At 44.9% G+C, this 22,518-nt stretch overlaps 1 protein-coding gene across 1 annotated transcript in view; it reads right to left on the minus strand.

Annotated features, from left to right (window-relative positions):
• bmp6 (bone morphogenetic protein 6) overlaps window positions 1-22,518 on the minus strand; it is a 34,053-nt gene that overhangs the window by 5,744 nt on the left and 5,791 nt on the right. Inside the window, exons 2-4 of the mRNA XM_021562656.2 lie at window positions 11,118-11,310; window positions 7,871-8,019; window positions 7,343-7,540 (exon numbers count right to left, since the gene is read on the minus strand). Coding sequence (XP_021418331.2) covers window positions 7,343-7,540; window positions 7,871-8,019; window positions 11,118-11,310 — 540 coding nt within the window. The remainder of the gene's footprint in view (window positions 1-7,342; window positions 7,541-7,870; window positions 8,020-11,117; window positions 11,311-22,518) is intronic.

Here is a 22,518-nt window from a genome sequence, read left to right on the forward strand (position 1 = left end):
ATATCCATGCTAGCATACCACTTAGAATGAAGCAATATATTGGGCATGTAATTTAAGTGGCACGCTAGTGTGGATGTTGGAACAGAGCTCATGACTTGGCTGTTGTGTTCTTAAGCATTAAGCATACTATTATTCTGGTGTGTAGCTACATTGATTTGTTAATATGAATCGGAAACTGTAAAGGGGGCGATGGTGGTCCCATCAGATGCTAAACAATGAGGCACTGTCCCTATTTGTTTCTCCCTCAGAGCAGCACAGAAGAAGGATGCTCCCTTTATCCATCCATCCTTCCTCTCTTCCTCAGAGCCTGTGAAGTGAGTGAGTGATGCGGTATTGGAACCATATGCCTCACTAGTCTGCCTGATCATCGCCACTTGCTGTTGCAAGGGACTCGCAACTTCCTGCGCGGGATCTAAATATTTACGCTCCAGACATCCCAAGTGGCGAGGCCGAGGGATTGATGTTTTGGGTTACATAAAGTCCAATCCTTCAGGACACGTTGGTTCAACAGATTGTCCTCATTAGCTTGAGCACCAGCAGACTGGTCTGGGAGCCTGTTCTGTTCTGTTCTGGGAGCCTGTTCCGTTCTGGGAGCCTGTTCTGTTCCGTTCTGGGAGCCTGTTCTGTTCCGTTTTCCTCTGTCCTGCTTTGTTCTGAGGGTTTTTATCTGATGGACACCGCACTACTGAGAATAGCATGGCCATAATGTAATGTCTAGAACTCTAGACTCTACAGCAAAGCAGATATGGCAGATTCTTTCCAGAATGATTGGTGTGATGAATTACAGAGATGGAACCACAAACTAATAACTTCAGACTCCCATGATAACAATGAGAACTGTTTAGTGGACTATCCTGGTTAAATAAAGATGAACTATGATGTGTTCCAGAAAAGGAAAAAAAAAACTGTAGAACTCCAATAAACATCATCCAACAACACCTCTAACCTTTGGATGGTATCGCCATCAAAACAGATGATGTGAAACTGAGGTGGTGAGGAAAATCACTTGAGCTACTATTGTAACGTTGACGGTTACGAAGCTGAGTAGCTGACCCCGTGACCCTAGCCATAAGGGCTTAGTATTAGCCTGGGCCTCATCTGTCAAATTAGCGCTGGGATCAGGCAGATATTAGTCACAAGCCCTCTGAACCACAGCTCTTCCTGCTGTAAAAGCACTGGCATCCCCCCTCACAGGGCCAGCTTTATGTTCAGCAAAGGCTAACGTTATGCTAGTGTTATGACGGAGCCAGGGGATGATCGCTGATGAGTAGCCGGATTAGAGCCTAATTTAATTTGCCTGCATACCTGTTCATAACATCAGCCGCTAAGTATGAAGAGGGGGCAGAGGGCAGGTACTGTAAAGTGCACTCTCAAATGATGAGGTCATGCATCTAGGGATAGTTTCCATCTCTCGGACTCTATTTTTTCCGATGTCCCCGTCAATTACACTGAAATCCGGTGCTTTGAGAGCTTCCCTGCTCGGCTTGCAGATGTTTGGATATTGTCTTGTGCTTTGTGTGAGTGTGAGGTGTGATGTTGTGGGATAATTGTAAGGTGCAGTTGGGTTTGATTCAAATAAAATGTCATTGTTTTGGTCGCATACACATATTTAGCCGATGTTATTGCGGGTGTAGTGAAATGCTTGTGTTCCGAGCTCTAGCAATAATATTTAACAATTCACAACAATAACAGTACACACAGATCTAAAAGTAAAATAATGGAATTACGAAATATATAAATATTAGGACGAGCAATGTCAGAATCAGGAGTACAATTATAGTGCATTCGGGAAAGTATTCAGACCCCTTGACTTTTTCCACATTTTGTTACGTTACAGCCTTATTATAAAATGTACAACATTTTATTTTTAGTACTTTGTTGAAGCACCATTGGCAGCAATTACAGCCTCGAGTCTTCGTGGGTATGACGCTACAAGCTTGGCACACCTGTATTTAAGGAGTTTCTCCCATTTTTCTCTGCAGATCCTCTCAAGCTCAGGTTGGATGGACAGCGTCGTTGCACAGCTATTTCAGGTCTCTCCAGAGATGTTAGATCGGGTTCAAGTCCGGTCTCTGGCTGGGCCGCTCAAGGACATTCAGAGACTTGTCCGTTGTGCTGGCTGTGTACTTAGGGTCGTTGTCCTGTTGGAAGATTAACCATCGCCCCAGTCTGAGGTCCTGAGCACTCTGTTGCAGGATCTCTCTGTACTCCGTTCATCTTTCCCTCGATCCTGACTAGTCTCCCAGTCCCTGCCGCTGAAAAACATCCACACAGCATGATGCTGCTACCCCCATGCTTCACCATAGGGATGGTGCCAGGTTTCCTCCAGATGTGACGCTTGGCATTCAGGCCAAAGAGTTCAATCTTGGTTTCATCAAACCAGAGAATCTTGTTTCTCATGGTCAGAGTTCTTTAGGTGCCTTTTGGCAAACTCCAAGTGGGCTCTTATATGCTTTTTACTGAGGAGGGGCTTCGGACTGGCCACTCTACCATAAAAGCCTGACTGGTGGAGTGCTGCAGAGATGGTTGTCCTTCTAGAACAGGGGTGGGCATTTCCAGTCCTCGAAGGCCTGATTGGTGACAACGTTTTGCCCCAGCACCAGCTAACACACCTGACTCCAATAATCACCTGATCATGATCTTCAGTTTAGAATGCAATTTGATTAATCAGCTGTTTTTTCTAGGGAAGGAGACAAAGTCTGACACAAATCAGACCTTCGAGGACTGGAGTTGCCCACCCCTGTTCCAGAAGTGTCTCCCATCTCCAAAGAGGAACACTGGAGCTCTGTCAGAGTGACCATCAGGTTCTTGGTCACCTCCCTGACCAAGGCCCTTCTCCCCCGATCGCTCAGTTTGGCTGGGCGGCCAGCTCTAGGAAGAGTCTTGGTCGTTCCAAAATTCTTCCATTTAAGAATGATGGAGGCCACTGTGTTCATGGGAACATTCAATGCTGCCAAAATGTTTTGGTACCCTTCCCTAGATCTGTGCCTCGACACAATCCTGTCTCGGAGCTCTACGGACAATTCCATCAACCTCATGGCTTTGTTTTTACTCTGACATGCACTGTCAACTGTGGGACCTTATATAGACAGGTGTGTGCCTTTCCAAATCATATCCAATCAATGTAATTTACAACAGGTGGACTCCAATCAAGTTGTAGAAACATCTCAAGGATGATCACATTGGAAGCAGGATGCACCTGAGCTCAATTTCGAGTCTCAAAGCAAAGGGTTTGAATACTTAGTTTGTAAATAAGGTATTTCTGTTTTATATTTGTAATAAATTTGCCCAAAAAATCTAAAAATCTGTTTTCGCTTTGACATTATGGGGTATTGTGTGTATATTGTGGAGGAAAAACATTTATTTAATCAATTTTAGAATAAGACTGTAAAGTAGCAAAATGAGGAAGGGATGATGGGATGTATAGACATTATAGACATGTGGATAGAATATTTAGTATATCTGTAGAATATAATATATACGGCAATAGTTTAATAGGATTGCCTTGACTAAAATACAGTATAGACACATGAAATTAGTATGTAAACATTATTAAAGTGACCAGTGTTCCATTATTAAAGTGACCAGCGATTCCATGTCTATGTACATAGGGCAGCAGTCTCTAAGGTGTAGGGTTGAGCAACGGTGCGGTAGCAGGCTAGTGACAGCTATTTAACAGTCTAATGGCCTTGAGATAGCAGCTTTGATGCACCTGTACTGACCGCACCTTCTGGATGATAGCGGGTGAACAGGCCGTGGCTCGGGTGGTCGATGATCTGTTTGGCCTTCCTGTGACATCGGGTGCCATAGGTGTCCTGGAGGGCAGGCAGTGTGCCCACGGTGATGCGTTGGGCAGACCGAACCACCCTCTGGAGAGCCCTGCGGTTGCGGGCTGTGCAGTTTCCGTACCAGACGGAGATCCAGCCCAACAGGATGCTCTCAATGGTGCATCAGTAAAAGTTTGTGAGCGTCTTAGGGGCCAAGCCAAATTTCTTCATCCTCCTGAGGTTGAAGAGGCGCTGTTGTGACTTACTCATCAAACGGTCTGTGTGGGTGGAGCATTTTAGATTGTCAGTGGTGTGTACGCCGAGGAACTTGAAGCTTTTCATCTCCTCCACTGCAGCCCCGTCAATGTGGATGGGGCCATGCTCCCTCTGTTGTATCCAAGAAGTCCACAATCAGCTCCTTCGTTTTGTAGACTCCGTCAGGGCCCTCGCCTCCTTCCTGTAGGCTGTCTCGTCATTGTTGGTAATCAGGTCTACTACTGTTGTGTTGTCTGCAAACTTGATGATTGAGTTGGAGGCGTGCCTGGCCACGCAGTCATAGGTGAACAGGGAGTACAGGAGGGGGATGAGTACGCACCCTTGTGGGGCCCCTGTGTTGAGGATCAGCATAGTTGAGGTGTTGTTTCCTACCTTCACCACCTGGGGACGGCCCTTCAGGAAGTCCAGGACCCAGTTTCACTGTGCGGGGTTCTGACAGAGGGCCCCATGTTAGATAATGATCTTGGAGGGTACTATGGTGTTGAATGCTGAGCTGTAGTCAATGAATAGCATTCTTATATAGGTATTCCTCTTGTCCAGATGGGATAGGGCAGTGCGCAGTTGCGAAGGCGATTGCATCGTCTGTGGATCTATTGGAGTTGTATGCAAATTGAAGTGGGTCTAGGGTGTCAGGTAAGGTGATATGATCTTTAACTAGCCTCTTAAAGCACTTCATGATAACTGAAGTGAGTGCAACGGGGTGATAGTCATTTAGTTCAGTTGCCTTTCCATTCTTGGGTACAGGAACAATGGTGGACATCTTGAAGCAAGTGGAGACAGCAGACTGGGATAGGGAGAGATTTAATATGTCCGTAAACACTCCAGCCAGCTGGTCTGCACATGCTTTGAGGACACAGCTTGGGACTGCGACCCCACTTTGTCTCTGTGCTGACGTTTTCCCTGTTTGATTGCCTTATGGAGTGCATAACTGCACTGTATTCAACCATATTCCCAGTCAACTTGCCGTGGTTAAATGCGGTGGTTTGCACTTTCAGTTTTGCACGAATGCTGCCATCTATCCACGGTTTTTGGTTTGGGTAGGTTTTAAAAGTCACAGTGGGAACAATATTACCTATTCACTTCCTGATGAACTCAGTCACCGTGTCAGTGTATACAGTTGAAGTCGGAAGTTTACATACACCTTAGCCAAATACATTTAAACTCAGTTTTTCACAATTCCTGATATTTAATCCAAGTAAAAAGTGTCACATTAGGTCAGTTAAGATCACCACTTTATTTAAGAATGTGACATGTCAGAATAATAGTAGAGAGAATGATTTATTTCAGCTTTTATTTATTTCATCACATTCCCAGTGGGTCAGAAGTTTACATGCACTCAATTAGTATTTGGTAGCATTGACTTTAAATTGTTTAACTTGGGTCAAATGTATCGGGTAGCCTTCCACAAGCTTCCCACAATAAGTTGGGTGAATTTTTGCCCATTCCTCCTGACAGAGCTGGTGTCAGGTTTCTAGGCCTTGCTCGCACACGCCTTTTCAGTTCTGCCCACAAATGTTCTATGGGATTGAGGTCAGGGCTTTGTGATGGTCACTCCAATACCATGACGTTGTTGTCCTTAAGCAATTTTGCCACAACTTTGGAAGTATGCTTTGGGTCATTGTCCATTTGGAAGACTAATTTGCGACCAAGCTATAACTGATGTCCTGAGATGTTGCTTCAATATATCCACATCATTTTCCTGCCTCATGATGCCACTCTATTTTGTGAAGTGCACCAGTCCCTCCTGCAGCAAAGCACCCCCACAACATGATGCTGCCACTCCCATGCTTCACAGTTGGGATGGTGTTCTTCGGCTTGCAAGCCTCCCCCTTTTTCCTCCAAGCATAACAATGGTCATTATGGCCAAACAGTTCTCATTTTGTTTCATCAGACGAGAGGACATTTCTCCAAAAAGTACGATCTTTGTCCCCATGTGCAGTTGCAAACCGTAGTCTGGCTTTTTTATCTCGGTTTTGGAACAGTGGCTTCTTCCTTGCTGAGCGGCCTTTCAGGTTATGTCGATATAGGACTTGTTTTTCTGTGGATATAGATACATTTGTACCTGTTTCCTCCAGCATCTTCACACTGTCTTTTGCTGTTGTTCTGAGACTGATTTGCACTTTTCGCACCAAAGTACATTGATCTCTAGGAGACAGAATGTGTCACCTTCCTGAGCGGTATGACAGCTGCGTGGTCCCATGGTGTTTATACTTGCGTACTATTGTTTGTACAGATGAGCGTGGTACCTTCAGGCGTTTGGAGGATGAACCAGACTTGTGGAGGTCTACATTTTTTCTGAGGTCTTGGCTGATTTATTTTGGTTTTCACATGATGTCAAGGTAGGCCTTGAAATATATCCACAGGTACACCTCCAATTGACTCAAATTATGTCAATTAGCCTATCAGAAGCTTCTAAAGCCATGACATCATTTTCTGGAATTTTCCAAGCTGTTTAAAGGCACAGTCAACTTAGTGTATGTAAACTTCTGACCCACTGGAATTGTGATACAGTGAATTATAAGTGAAATAATCTGTCTGTAAACAATTGTTGGAAAAATTACTTGTGTCATGCACAAAGTAGTGTCATAACAAACTATAGTTTGTTAACAAGAAATTTGTGGAGTGGTTGAAAAATTTGTTTTAATGACTCCAACCTAAGTGTATGTAAACTTCCGACTTCAACTGTACTTCAATGTTATTCTCAGAGGCAACCCGGAACATATCCCTGTCCGCGTGAACAAAACAATCTTGAAGCATGGTCAGACCATTGTTGAATTGACCTTAGCACGGGTGCTTGCTGTTTGAGTTTCTGCCTATGGGAAGGGAGGAGCAGAATGGAGTCGTGATCTGATTTGCTGAAGGGGGACGGGGAAGGGCCTTGTATCCATCCCAGAAGGGACATTAACAATGGTGTTTTTGAAGCACGAGTAATACAGGCAATGTGTTGATAGAATTTCAGTAGCATTTTCCTCATATTTGATTTGTTAAAGTCCCCAGCTGACTTTATGATTGATGTTCCAATAGTGAATAATATGTACAAATCGAAAGAAATTTTCCACATACTGAATTGAGCGAACAAGTAAAACAAAGCAATACCCATTCCTCACACTGTTATATACTTGTCACACTACTGAGCTGTAATGAACTAGCCTGGTAGCGCATCCACCATAATTGCTGGAACCACGCTGGAAAGGACAATGTAGAAAAAATAAATCCAAGCCAGCACAGTACAGGTTGTGTCGGTACTCAGCACAATCGTTTGAGGGTTTAAGTGGGAGTTAGTCAAACTATGGACCCACCTGCTGGGCTTGGGCCCCTGGAGCCTCCTTCCTGGGGCTGTGTGGGGCGGTTGCGGTTCTTGTTGCGGTTCTTGTTGGTGGAGCGGGCGGTGCGGATGTGCACCTCGCTAACTTTGAAGAAGGCCACCATGAAGGGCTGCTTCTCCAGCGCTCCGTCACGCCCAACTAGTCCCGCCTCCTTGGAGCTAATGCTCCGCCCTGTTTTCCAGAGAGGCCAGCCATCAATCACTTGGACATACTGAATGGGCTACAGTTTACTGAGCGTACTCTACCTGGAAGAGTATCATACACTCTACTGATATATTTGTGACAAATGTCTGTATTTTTCCTTTGATGGATGTTTTGTGTCAAATAAATGTATTTGATTTGCAAAGATATCAACCTTTTCATTTCAGCATTGTGACACATAAAAAAAAACACTATTATTGCCCACTACTCTTTACATTTCATGATGAAAATTCTAAAGTTAGTTAGCATGTTTCCAATGCTAGCTGTTAGCATATGTTTCTAATTTAGCATTGTGCTCACCACTGCTGGTCTCCACTCTGATCTGGAGGCCCATGTTGTTGTGGGGACTCATCACCCACAGGTTACTGGTGGCCGTGATGTCAAACTCCAGCCAGCCCTCCTCGGCCGCCCACAGCCTGCGAGACTCCAGCAGGAACAGGTCTGCTTCCCTGGGGACACGGTTCACAACAAGGAGCCATGACTGAGGGGCAGCTAGCAGCTTTCCCATCTTCAGAGAAGTATACAAATGTACATCAAAGACTGGTACACTACCATAACAGATACTGTATCATGTCAGTATGACTTTCATGTGTTCGTACAGCTTCCATTCAGGGATTTTGGCACTATACACTAGGATAGCTAATTCCTATACTGTAAACATGAGTAAGATGCCTTCTGACCTCAATGGACCTTCCTGGTTAAATAAAATATGTTAAATACATTTTTGGCATGCTTCTGATTGACATTAACTTCTGCACATCAAGAGTCTATGGGACACTTGACTTGACTTTGTAATAATATATAATATTATATTAACCAAAGCGACTTACAGTATTGTGTGCATGTTCTACCAACTGAGCCACATAGGACATTTTTGTTTTACATTGTATAACATTCCTCTACTTCGTAACATCCCCCCACCACCATCCCCTGCCCCACTGTATAACTGTAGCTAGGTCTCAGGTGCAAAAGACAACAACAACCCAATGAAAGAGAGAGAGAAGAAGAAGGAGAGAAAAGAGGTCTGTCCCCATCCCTATTACTGTAAAGACACAGCGCAGGTCCGCCGGGCGTTCCCCAGGCCACACATCAAAGCCCCACAAACTCCCAGGTGTTCCGGGAATGCCCCTGCAGTCATGCATCGGCAGCCCCTCGTTATTGCTCATTAATGAGAGTGTTTCTGAGGGCTTCCATATGAGGCCATTCCCAATGCCCCCCTCAGGTAGTTCACACGTTTGGCACAGCGTGGGTCCGGAGGGTCAGTGCTGACTCATTCTGATCGAGGCAGCCATTTTAAAGCCTGTGGACTGGCAGGGGGTCCATCTGGGAGCAGCAGGGGGCGTGGCACTAAAGCCCTATTGTAAAGCTTCTTATTGACTGCTTAAATGAACTGGAATAATAAGGTCATATGTCAACGTTTTGTGTATTTTGGTACCAATAAATCTCCTTTACTGGCCCTGTCAAATGAATGCAGTTAAAAACGCACCATATCGGCCTGTTGTTTAGACGGCTTGTACTGTTCTAACATACATTCAGCTTTAGACTGGTGACAAGACTTGTAAACAAAATAATTACGTCACAGTTCTCAAGAACACCGTGCTAAATGTGCACTGACATATTGGGTGTTGTTGAGAGAGAATATGAAACTACGTAGTAATGTTATTTAGTAAGGAAACAAACACATACCAGTGCATGTTAACCTGACCTTTTTTGCACTGACTAAGGCCACATTCTTTGCAATCAACACATTATCTGCAAGACCTCGCATTCCTTGCGTACTGCCAAACAAACCACCCCAATGAAGTGAATACTGTAGTATAATTCTACAGCCTATCATTATTGCTGAGTGTCATAACAGAAGCCTTTTTAACTGTGAACAAGGGAGGAGGAGCGGAAAGCCCCAGAGTTTGTAGACCGCCTGCATGACTTTAACAACAACTACCAGAGACATTACTGTTGCAAATGAATCCTTACGTAAGGATTTATATTTTTTGCTTATCTTGAGGCTTTTTATGAAACTTCAGAGAATGTATTTTGGCAATGATATGCAGTTGCACCTCTGTTCAGCCCTACTTGCAAGCTTTCACTACCCCATCTGCTTATTAAAGATTAGGAGCTATAATCAAAGCAATTATAACTTCCAAGACTTTAACAACTTGCAAATGAATCTGTTTGTCAGCAAATGTGTTCTGCAAGCCACACAAGTATTTATAATTTGCAAGCACAAATCGAGTTTCTCGGGGAGCCCACGAACCAAACTATTTAATTCGCTTCAAGGTAAAACCTTGTCCTACAATAATACAGTAATTGGAGATATTGGCCCCTTTAATCTCCGAAATATCAAAACATTTTGATAAAAATGTCGGCAGCAGAGCACAAACTGTCTATTGTAAAGATAAAGGAATGTGGCAAACAAGTACCTCATGATAGACATGGAAACGCTATGAGGAAAAGAAGAATCCAGCAAAAATGCAAAAAGAGCAACTGTCTTTACAACTGTAATCGAATTGAGGACTTGTAGACTTGTAGACGACCAGAAACGTATACGGCAAATGTAATAATACAACTACATCACTACACATGAGGAGGAAAACAGAGGACAGACCCCCATCTTACAAAGCCATGGGACAAGCATTTTGGGACATATTATGCAACTTTTTGTGGCTTTTGAAAAGTGCCTCAATGAACAACTGCATAATCTTACATCGTCTCCTATTGGTCACTGTTTAAAAAAAGTATATAGCCTCCAGCTATCTCATTGGCCGTTGTCTCTGCGTGGGACGTCTCTCCCAGCAGCCACAATGTAAATGTTTGGCCTTGCTACTCTTTTTTGGACTCTACTAAAGTCAGGCTATTTCGGTAAGGCGTTGTGGTCATGCCTCATTCTACAAAAAATACATGGCAGAAAACCAGAGCTGGAAGTCTGTCTCCCACAGCGACAGAGAGAGGAGCCTGGACTAAATTCACCAACACCCTATCAATTCCCAGGCTGGGAGAGGATGCTGCCTACGCTACACTAACATGTAATCAATGGCTGGAGAAGTGCATGTAGCTAAGTCCTCCCTTTGCATACAGTATACTTTCCCCCTCATCTGGACAAGCTCAGGACTGACTAGGAGGACGGCATAGCAGGAGGTTGGGAATGGGATAGTCTCACATCATATCTCAGTGTTCACTTAGTCTTAGGGTCTGGTATTGTATTGTTCATGTCATCCCAGTGTTAGACAGCTAATTGGAAGCACAACCAGATGGGGACTAGAGAGAGGATTCCATAGCGGTCTGCCCGTGTTTTATGGAGGATTTTCACTCAGCAGCCCTTACACATACCTCAAATATATGGGATAACACCTCATCGCTGCAGCACTTTCAAACAGTACAACTGACAACAAGATAACCCTGATATAAACCCATGCATATAACACTAGCAAGCACCAAGCTATTTGACTGTGAAAAGGGATTGAATATATGATCATATTCTCACCAGATTGACATATTCTAAAGCCTGGACTGTGAGTGAATGCAGGGGGTATCGGTGTGGCTGTGTTACCTGTTGGGGTGCTCCTGTACCACTTGGTAGACATTGAGCAGGAGGGTCTCATTGCGGAAGGTCCGGCTCACACACTCCTTGTAGAGGCGGAACTCGGAGGCGGTGACAGCCTCTCCCTCTGGGATCTGGGACAGGTTGAACTTGAACTCCTTGTGGTGCCGTCTGTGTGGCGACAGCTCTCTATCGTCCTCCACTATCAAACACACACAGGGCAGAGACACAGGTTAGAGCCACACGCACATACTGTAAATCAGATCATTGGTTAGACCTCGCTGAGACATGCAACAGTCAAACCTAGGGATTCAACTGAACAGGAGAGATAGCTGAACGCAGGATGACTTTTGATGCATCTCGTATCCCTCCACACCCACTAGTATACAATGTCAAATTAATCTTAACCGTCTTCATTAACATAGACACATAGTATTGGGTTTCATATTGCAAAGTCTGTGTATGTAAACATATCTTACTTTGAGTTGTCCAAATAATTGAGGCTAAATACAAAAAAATGATGTACCGACAGGAAAAGCTGACCAACTATATACAGTTACAGTTTTCTAGATTTTAAAAATATTCCCCTGACTTTATGGGGATTTACTGACTGTGGGATGTTAACATGTAACTCAGCTAGCATAACAAACAGGGCTTGACATGAAGAGGCCACACAGGGATAGTAAAACATGTTTTTAATAGTAAAAACGGACTTCCGCCTGCTATACTGTAATGCGGTTAGTTACTTAGGCGTTCCATGTATTCCTATGCAGTTGAGTGGTCAACACAGTATCTCATTCACAGACACAGCACTGAGGTACACCATAAAAGGGTTTCAAAGCATCACATGTGATTTATGCATATGGACTAATAGGGCTGTGGCTTACAGCTTCCTAAAATAAATTCCCTGTTATCGTCTGAAGTGAAAACCCATGATTTCAGGGCTGTAAACTCAGTCTGTGTTCTAATGACCACTTCAGAGGCTACAAATGACAAAAATCAACTATTGCCTCCCAACAGAGCTTCCCTCTTTCAACTGCAACATGCGTTGCAATAATAATGCGTTCCCCAGGGAATTGGTTCCCATTTCGCTCGGGGACTTCCCCACAGTTCAATAGCACAGAGAGAGAGAGAGAGAGAGAAGCAAGAACCACAGTGAGCTCCCCTGCACACTGATGGCATTCGTGCCACTAACCATGCTCAGTCTCACACACACATCATACACACAATCACCGCTGTAGTTCCCAGGACTGGCTCCACTGCCTGTGTGTTTCCCGCCACATAAGTACAAGTCCAGTCGGGATGGAGTGTCCTGTCCCGCTCTCCCGTTCTGATTGGATTTCCATGCGGCGTTCCCTTGTGAGGTGCAGACACAGAGCCCACACTTCCGCCACGCCAGCCCTCCCCAACAAATCTGAGGAGTAAATTAAATGGTAGAGCAGGGATGTGGAGAGAGGGGGAGGGCCAAGGGAGGTACTATAAGGAGGTTCAGTACTTCAGTACGGAGGCTACATGAAGAGACTTTCTTGTGGGACAGTAGCTTCTCTCCTAGAGACATAGGGAGTCCCCCCCCCCCCGCATCGCCCCTCTTCAAACAGGGGTCAAGGGTACCCCCGTACCCATAGTACATCTTGGCATATGTGTTCCCAATTAGGGAGGAGAGACACTTTGGAGGGTCTCACAGAGAATAAGGGACAGTATGAAGCGGGACCCCTGTTCCCATCCAACTACTGAGGCTTCAATTGACTGACTAACCTTGGCCAGTCCGCCCCTGGTAAGACAGCAGGAAAGCTCAATGACGAGCTGCCCCCTGGAGACACACAGAGAGATACTCACTGCTTTAGGGGTTTACCAGAGCTTACCCCCTTAGAGACTAGCGCGCACTCTCACTCACACACACACACCATGGAAGATGGGGGAGCGCGAGGACGTGGAGGAAGATGCACCTCACTTCACCTCAGGTCTCATCTGCAGCCAGCCAGGACTCACAAGGCCAGGACCCCACTTAAGCCTTCCACTGGCGCCTAGCCGAACTCAGCTATGCGAATAGAAGGAGTGTGCTCGCATACACCCTTAAAAGAACGTAGCTTGAAAAACATGAAAAAAGCATCAATAGTACTGTTTGTTCAGCTTGAGACGCCATAACCACTTCTTCAAAATAGTCAGAATTAATCTAAGATAACTCAAGAAATATGTCATTAATTGTGACGTTTTTGCTGAGGAAGGTCTTAGACGCGCAATTTTATGTCTAACTAAGATGTTTGGTTACATCTAACTAAGATGTTAAGGAAATCACAAATGTCATGGATATATTGGAACTAGTGGATATATGGAGGCTTAATCAAGCTAGTTGTCTTGATTACATTTTTATGTCATTCTCTCTGGTACCAAAAGTTTAAAAAGTTTTGATAGGGCTCAGAATGCAGTTGGACCATCACATAATTAGCATATATATTACTCTTACAGAGTAATTGAATCAAAGCCTATTGGATGACAACTTGTTTTTAACCAGGACAGAAGAATTTATAACGGCCTTTTCTGACATAACATACAGTGGGGCAAAAAAGTATTTAGTCAAGCCACCAATTGTGCAAGTTCTCCGACTTAAAAAGATGGGAGAGGCCTGTAATTTTCATCATAGGCACACTTCAACTATGACAGACAAAATGAGAAAAAAAAATCCAGAAAATCACAGTATGATTTTTAATGAATTTATTTGCAAATTATGGTGGAAAATAACCCCACTACTCCAGTTGGGGTATGTAGAAAATAAAGAATGGAAGCTACAATCTATCTGCAATATTAAAGCTGATCTACACCCCCCCCCCCCTAATTTTATTTTTAAATACTAATAAGTTGTTTGGTGCAGCATTTCTCAAGTCATTTTTTGGGCTGTTGTATAAAGACAATTACTCTCTAGTTGAATGACAACAAACAATTATTTAAAGAACATCAACGGAGGGGCGTAGACTTTGATGGGAAGTATGCGGACACCTTTACACACACAGGAAACCAACAAGATCTTATTCACATCAGCAGCCCGAATGTTGACGTGGCCTCTGATGCCTCTTGACAGTGAATGGTTCATTACCGGGCACGCAGGCACACAAACACACACAAGTTGTAGTGAGAATTGCAGCTCAGAGGTCAGCCTGAGGTTTACACTAGTGACAGTTCTTTCAAGGGGAGAGGCCAGGGTATTCCAAATCTCACGTAGCACCCATGGGTTTAAGATGGAGGCTTGAAATGCAATTGATGGTCCGTTGAGCACTTCCATCTTGTTTAAACTGACCTGGGCTCTAGAGGGAGAAGGCATGAAGGGGACGTTGAGTTGCTTCTCCTGAGAGTATTCCAGAAGATGTAGCATTAAGAGAACATTAGCAACGTCTTGCTAACAGTAGGTGAAATACAGTAACATGTGTAGGGTCAATAGGGGAGAGTTAGGGTGGACTGACCAGATGCACACCTCCAGCACAGAAACAGTGGTCACATGCTGTAGCACAACCACAGAATGTGGTCACAAAGCCAGTGCGAGTGTATAACCCCCCCCCCCCCCCAACACAGACACACACACACTCATAACCCCCACACAAATGACTGCATTTACAAAGGACCGTTGATTTAAAAAATTGCGACTATAAATGTCAATGATCCTGCTGCACTGGACACCTGAGGTCTTTAGTATCCACATACAAACACACACCACCACGCACACACACATACAGTGGGAAAGTACACTGAGCAGCCCTAGAGACAGTGGTGACCTGTGAAAGTATGCTGTAGACGGGAGAATGGAATGTCTCTGATGATTCACTAAAACCTGGTGGGCGATACGACCGAAGGAGAGAGAGAGAGAGACACACACAGAAAGGGACAGAGAAAAAGAAGGATGGTCTCGGAAAGGTATTATTGCTGTCTGTTCTCTTGTTTCCACCTGCGCAACATGTGGCTTCAGTGTCCTGGTGCTATTGCCATTAGCCCCCACACAGTATGGACGCTCTAGTAGTAGGAAATGACTGAGGAATGACTGAGGAAACTAAATGGGACATGCAGGGAGGGAGGGAAAGAGAAGGAAACTAAGAAAAGAAACCAAAATCAGGAAGATTAACTTAAATTAATTGAGGTCTGTTTTTGAATGCAGGAAAAGTAAAGGTTAAGGAACCACAGAAAATAAGAAAAAGAGAGGGAGGGAGCTGAGAGGACAGAGGAGAGAGTGTCTGCAGTGTTAAGAAGACCAGACTGGCGTTGAGGGAGAGGTGGGCGGGTGGCTCTGTGGTCAGTGGTCAACGGCGTCTCTCACTCTAAATGTTTTCCATCCAATCCCCTGGAGAGAGCCCGGCAGTCGCCTTCCATTTAATCCCTCTGGCTGCATCCAGTCCTTTCCCTCAACCGCCCGCAACCGCAAAGAAAAACAAATGCTGTCTCCCCCACAGCACTGCTCCTCAGGGCACTGGCTAGCTAGTAGTTACACACCTCCACTACCCCCTCCCAAACCACGGGGGCGCTGTAGCAAAACGTGGTGGTTAACACCAAATCTGAACAGCACCTGTGTGACCCAGATAACAGGTCTCTGAAAGCTCAAAGCAACTTTGGGGAGGTCTGTGTGTATTTTTAATAATATTTTTATTTCACATTTATATAACCAGGAAGGCCAGTTGAGAACAAGTTCTCATTTACAACTGCGACCTGGTCAAGATAAAGCAAAGCAGTGCGACAAAAACAACACAGAGTTACACATGGGATAAACAAAAGTACAGTCAATAACACAATAGAAAAAAGAAAAATCTATATACAGTGTGTGCAAATGTAACAAGTGTCAAAGCCAACGAGTTTCTGCTGAGTAACGGTTTGACAACATGAGGGTTAAGGGGAGAGCTATCTTAGTAGTGTTCAGTCAGGGTTGCCCAAATCGGCAGGGGAGAGGGGTTTTCTTTGAGTACCACCACTCTGATGGAGAATAAAGAGGTTTGGATCCATTTGGATAATGTTGTTTTAAAACCCTGTTTCTAATTATAGCTGCAAACTATATAGCCCACATCTCATGTTTTCGTAGAAGTAGAATGTTGATTACAAATCCATGACATGGAGTGCAGAGAACATAGTTTGTCACATTTCGACTGTGAATAAACTACACTTGACCTGAGGCATGTAATATGCATTATTGTTAGCCACAATGGAAAACAACTTGGAACTTTACACAACCCAAAACAAGAGCTTGGGTTAGAATCCAGCCAACAGTTCAGACTGTAAATCTACTCAACAATCCACTTTGTCGTTAAGTCTCTCTAATTTGCCATTCATTCAGGAATGAGCTGCCATACCCACATTGCATAGCTGTGAACTAAAGCGAGATTACATTTTTTTTTTTTTTATCGCACAAGCCCTTCAATTAAATAGGACTTCTTTGCACCCTTTCAGACAGACCAGATGCAAAAAATATATTCTAAAGACGCCTCCAATGATTAAACCAATAAAAAGGAAGCGCAGCCCAAGGCATGTGAAGAATTCATATCGTGTTTATGTAATTATATCCTCCCTTGCCTCCATCTCCGATTTGATGGCTCCTGGGGGGGGGCTCTCACACATCCCAATGCCTTCCCGCTTTCACTAATTGCTCCAGTGTTCATAATTAAAGGTTTGTTCGACTCCTGTTTCTTGGGAAACTCTCTGGGCTTCACATGGTGGGCCCAATTCTTCTAGAACCACAGCACATAACAAAACAAAGCCAAAGAAAAATACATTTCTCAAAGTAAAAAAAAAATAAAAGATCTGCTCTAGTCTAAACATAAAAGCTCCTGGGCTTCCATTCAACTTCAAACTCTATTTGTTGGTATTAGGAGCCATGCAAAAACTAATCTCTTGGAAAAACATCCTTTCTTCTATTAAAGTTTAGACTTTTCGCAGTATCCTCTCAGCAGGATACTGTTTGGAGTTGGTGGTTGTATCCATCTGCCTAAGGAGCTGCCTGTGGCGCTCCCCGAGGGGCCGCCACGCTCCATTTCCTCCAGGGCTTGTTTCCACGTCCTGCTGGCCTGATGGGGTTTGTTGTAAGGCAGCTTGGAGGCAACTAGATAGGGTTCAAAGTGTGGGGTGAGAGTGGGGGTTTGGGGGGGTCCCTGAACAATTGTCCCCGTCTCTGATCCTCTACTCTGACTGGAGCCTGCATCAAAGCCTGCCCGCCAGAAGACACCGGCCCAGGCATGGGTCACTGGCGGGATCGGGGGTTTACGAATGAGCCGTACCTGTGTGCACAGACACATATGCACACACACACACACGCACACAGTCACAGCCCCCACACACCTCTGCCCCAATGTCAGAGTACACAAATGTGAACATGGATGGGCAGACCACTCCACCATGGCGAGGATATGAGGCAAGGAGACCATCCTTTGCAAAGAACGTCCTACACCATCTGCACTAGAATAAGAGCCTTCAAGCCAAGACTGGCCAGCTATTGGCCCATCAGCCCACCAGGTTACGTAATGACAACACTCAGGAAGGAATTCTACATTGGGACATCAGTCCCCATTAGAATCCTATTCTGACTATAATCATAATCCTTTAAAAAGGAATACTGAGTGCGATCCAAACCCCTGACAAGCAGCGTCTAACGTCTACTGTCCGGGCCTATTTTTCCACCGGCAAGTCCGTCAGCGCTGCATTCCACACGAATGCCCAGAAAAAAATGACATCTGGACGCACATCTCAGGTTTTAAAGTCCCGGGGTAGTCAGAAGGCACGGGTAATTTGTGATAATTGCAGCTTTGCGGGGGCTCTGCTAAAAGATGTCCGGGTGCTGCCTGCCCACGGCCTTGAATGTAACCAAAAGAGACTATCAGGAGCCCCAATCAGCAGACTGCTGAATGGTAGCAGTCATCCCCCTCATACCTGTGTGTCATTGGGAGATTTCATTCCCATTTCTTCCACAGCTCTCAGGACATAACTACTGTACACTGCTGAGAGGAAATTATTCTGTGTGTGTGTGTTCGTGTGTGTGTGTTCGTGTGTACGCTACAGGCCTCAGGTGTCCACAGAGCAGGCTCATTGACATTAATGGTCAGCAGTGATTTTTTTTCAACATGCCTTGTAAAAGCAGCCATTCTAATTCGCTACCCAATGTGAGCCAATGACCTGTCAACAAATAGGGTAACATCTTTTTTATAATTGAGAAGGAAATTCCATAAAAATCGTGGCAATGGTCTGGAAAATAAACACTCACATTCTTTTCCACTTTTTGACTTATAGAGACATGAACGAAAGCATCAAAAGTACAGCTAAGGTATAGCTGATATAACAGTGTTAGGACAGACTACAGTGTAGTCTACTGCTCTGCATTGGCAGTCTCACAGAACGGGATCTTCTCATGCCATCCTGCATGTGTCTCCTCCCTGACATCCCAGGACAGGGGCCGGAAAAACCGCTGGATGCTTTCAATCACACACAAACAAGAAAATAAACCCAAGCAAACATTGGTAAACAAAGTAAGAGCGATATAAGGTTCTTGGCTGGTGGTTCTACACAAATGCGAGAGCGACAATACTGAGGTCAGCATCACTATTATCCAACATATTGCAATACATATTACAGACATGCATAGTATACACATATAAGTGTTTACATGGCTCTTATCCTGTCCTTACAGTTCACTGTCCCTTGGTAGCCATAGGATACAGGGACAAACCATCTGTGTGGGCCAGAGGGGTGTCCCAAACTGCCTTTCACTTAGCCCAATGCATATCTGCTTTCTGAAGCTACACCAAATACATTTGAGACTCATAATAATCGTCAGCTAAAAGGATACCATCAATGTCCAACTTAATCGGAGAATCAATGGCCATCCGATTTGGAGATCTTTAAAAAAGCCTCTGATCTCATTTCTTCCACTAATGTCAGATTCCTCTGTCCTTGATGTTTCGGTCAATTTCCTCTGAAATTTATAGGCTACTGACGAAGAAGGCTACTTCTTTCCTATGGGCCAAACTACTGACCCTCTATAAAAAATGGCTCCCTTGCTACTTCTCAGTTTGGCTTCCATTAGTACAAACTAAATATAAACAGAGATGTACTCCGTTGTTTTTTTATGTACTTCTCCCCCAAATATGTACACTTGTAATTTTCATGACTGTTCTTTTTTCATACTCTGCCAAGTCTGTGATTATTATTGTCAAGGTTTCTTTTTTATTGGCCTTTCAGGCTTTGTGGAATGCCATTTGAGAGCTGGTCCCTAGGGAGTGTGTGTGCGCGTATACGTCTGCACACATGCGTGTGTATGCACATACATGCATGCGTGTGTACTGTATGTGTATGCGCACACATCTGTGTGTGTGTGAGGGGGCAGCGGGACCGGGTGGGGAGACCTGCTATAGTGATCTGGTGTCTGCTGTAGCAGGTGTGTGTCTGAGCGCTCGGCGGGCCTCTGCACTCCGATTTAGAGGAGGAAGCTTGTGTCAGACGGACGAGATGGATTTCTCCTGAGGGATCCGATAAATAAGGAAAAAATATCTTTGAAAAAGGAAACGCAGCTGTTTCCAAAGGAGAAGTCAAAATATTGGTGGCTTGCATTCCACAGTCGCAAGTTAGAAGGCCAGGGTATCTCTCTCTCTATTCCCCTCCCTCTCTCTCTAGTCTACACCTCCTTTCCCTCTCTCCCTGACTGGTATGAGGGTTGAGGCTCAATGCTATTCCCATTGGAAACTCTGAGTAGACCACAATGCCATACAGTGGCTCAAAACAAGAGCACATGATCCGCTGATAAATCAGAGCAGCTCCATTGTTCCCCAGTGTTTGTTTTTTTAATGTAAGATACACAAATTAAACACAGCGACGTGGTCAGGGCCGGAGATCGTACTAAAGGCCTGAACAGAATCTAGGATAAGTACTACGATAAGTACCTGCACAGGTCTGTCAGTAAAAATGTCAGCATGGTAGTCAACATTACAAGAAAATATTCTTTGGGGTTCTCAAGTAATTCACCAGCCATGTAATACCAAATGAAGGTGCTGTGGCCATGAAAAAGGATCAACACTCCCTCTCTACTAATCGACAGAGCGAAACATGACACAGACATAACCATGGAGACCAACCAACGGGGGGAATTCCTTACCCTGCTTTAATACTGGCCATATAATTTAAAAACGCACTCCAAAATGGAGGGTCCCCCCAAAAACACTTAAGTGCTCCCATAAATCAAAAGTTCCAAGTTCCAACCCTCCAGACATGACAAGTCAGACAGAGACGGGACAGCAGGCGAGCCCCGCTGAGAAACTCAGCTCACACATTTTCTATTCTATTCATTAGCAGCCAGGATTTAGGATACATACCTCCCCAGGCTACAGGACAGGAGTGTGAACATTGAACAATACAGGGTGTTTTGGGTCCGAGGGCAGGTAAACAGTCTGAAAGCTGCCTAGACAGTGACCTGACTAGTGGAATGTGCCAGTGGGAGTGTGGCTATGATCTCCATCCCTCCCCTCAGCTCAGGGAGCTCCCATCTCGCTTTGTTTTCGTGCCTGTATCATGTTTGGAAAGACAGCCCCTCGGCTCGTCTGGCCCTCATAAATTTGTCAGCGGCGGCACGTTTGAAATAGAGGGGCTGCTTGTGGAGGTTGGAGCGGTTGGAGTGTTCGGAGCACGCGGAGGCCCTGATTCTCCCTGTGTTGTTGTTTCAGGCACGTCCTCTTTAGAGCTCGGACCGGGAACACTGAACACGGATGGGTAGCAATGGTCAACCCTGTCCTATCTCCACCCGCAGACGTCTTCCATTGAGTGTCCTGACCCCTCTCCTTCCTCTTGACCCTTCCAGGCCACAGAAACACTTAAATCACCCATGGCCCCAGTGGCCTGTCCCTCTCAGCTCTTTGTATCCATGTCTCTGTCTTTGTGCCACATCTGGGTATGCCCTCCTTTACCTTTTGTTGGCTGGAGATAAATCATGCTCTTTTCTGTATTGGACAGAACAAAGCTCCATGTTGGAATGTGACAGGCAGCCTGTCATGAGTTAGACATGACGTTTACACACGTACATCTCTTCTTTAGTGGCCGTCTCTGTTGACCGTGTTTATTGTTAAGCACATTTTATGAAGTCCTGATCATTCAGATAGCTGCCTGGAATTACATCTCACAGAGTAACCAATATCCACCATAACCTATCATCCTAACGTCTGTGTGTTTGATTTACAGAATAACACAAATGCAATTTCGATACCTCCCTGAATCAATTTGATATCAATGATATCAGTTGCATCTCTTCTGCTGTCTGCAGCATGTCAAGCTTGAAAAGCAAGCAACAAAGGAGATTGATGAGAATATACCTCGGGCGTGTGTGTGTGTGTCTATGTCTGTGTGTAGGCATACGTACCTGTGTCTACGGATGTGTTTGTACGTATCTGGACGCTACTGGCCAGGATAGCGGGAGGGCATTCATGTGTGTGTATATATTTCACAGTTGCTACGCTGTGTTGATATCAGTGCTGTGTTGATTCAGGAAGCGCTAACGCCACCCAGGCATCAATAACTCCTCAGCAGGGGAGGTAGTAAAGGCCTAAGGAGCAGGAGAGGGGGTGTTCAGAAAGAGGGGCGATGCTGTTTTCACCCTCCCATCAATGGCCTTTGCCCCCCCCCCCCCCCCCCCCCGCTTAGAGAGCAGGTGAAAAGGGAATGTATCACTTGTTACAACAAACGTGTATCATATTGGATAATTAATCTAGAAAATAGTTCATTCAGCAAACTGGAAGCAACGTTTCTATCACCAGGGTAGACTGTAGTACTCCTATCTTTATTTCTGGCCTAGGGAATCCTCTGGTCTCTCTCACACACACACACACACACACACACACACACACACACACACACACGGTTAATTATCTCCTCACTAAAGCCCTCTCTAAAAGAACCAGCAGGGAGTCAGAAGGTCAGAGGTCATAGCAGAAGCAGGCCGACTGTACTCCACTCTCTACTTGGCTTCTGACACCACTGCAACAGTTGCAAGAATGAGCCGTAAGGGAGATTTGGGTCTGTCCTCGAGATATAGCAGAGCAAACATTCCTGCATGCCAGCACACGACGTGATAAATAGGAGAAGAGCGGCCCGTAATCAGATGTTCCGTTGCAGTCATCTGCGCTCCTTGACAGATGGTTAACTGCCGGAGTGTGCCGTGTATCACGCTCTTATCTCCTTCCGCTCCCATCCCACACTGTCCCACCGGGAATAGGAATGTCTGTAGAAGTTTCAGAGCGGGACTTTGAAAAAAGAAAGTATGGAACATGGCATTTTTAACACGTATAAAGTCCAATCGTGGCAGCGATCTTGTCAAGTTAGAGAGTGATGGCGTGAGAGGGAGCGATACCATCAGGTTTTTTAAGAATAGGGTGTGACAGAAACTTATTCGAGTGTAAATGGAATGCCTTCT

This window comes from Oncorhynchus mykiss, chromosome 15 (assembly GCF_013265735.2).
Source record: "Oncorhynchus mykiss isolate Arlee chromosome 15, USDA_OmykA_1.1, whole genome shotgun sequence".
Lineage (NCBI taxonomy): Eukaryota > Metazoa > Chordata > Actinopteri > Salmoniformes > Salmonidae > Oncorhynchus > Oncorhynchus mykiss.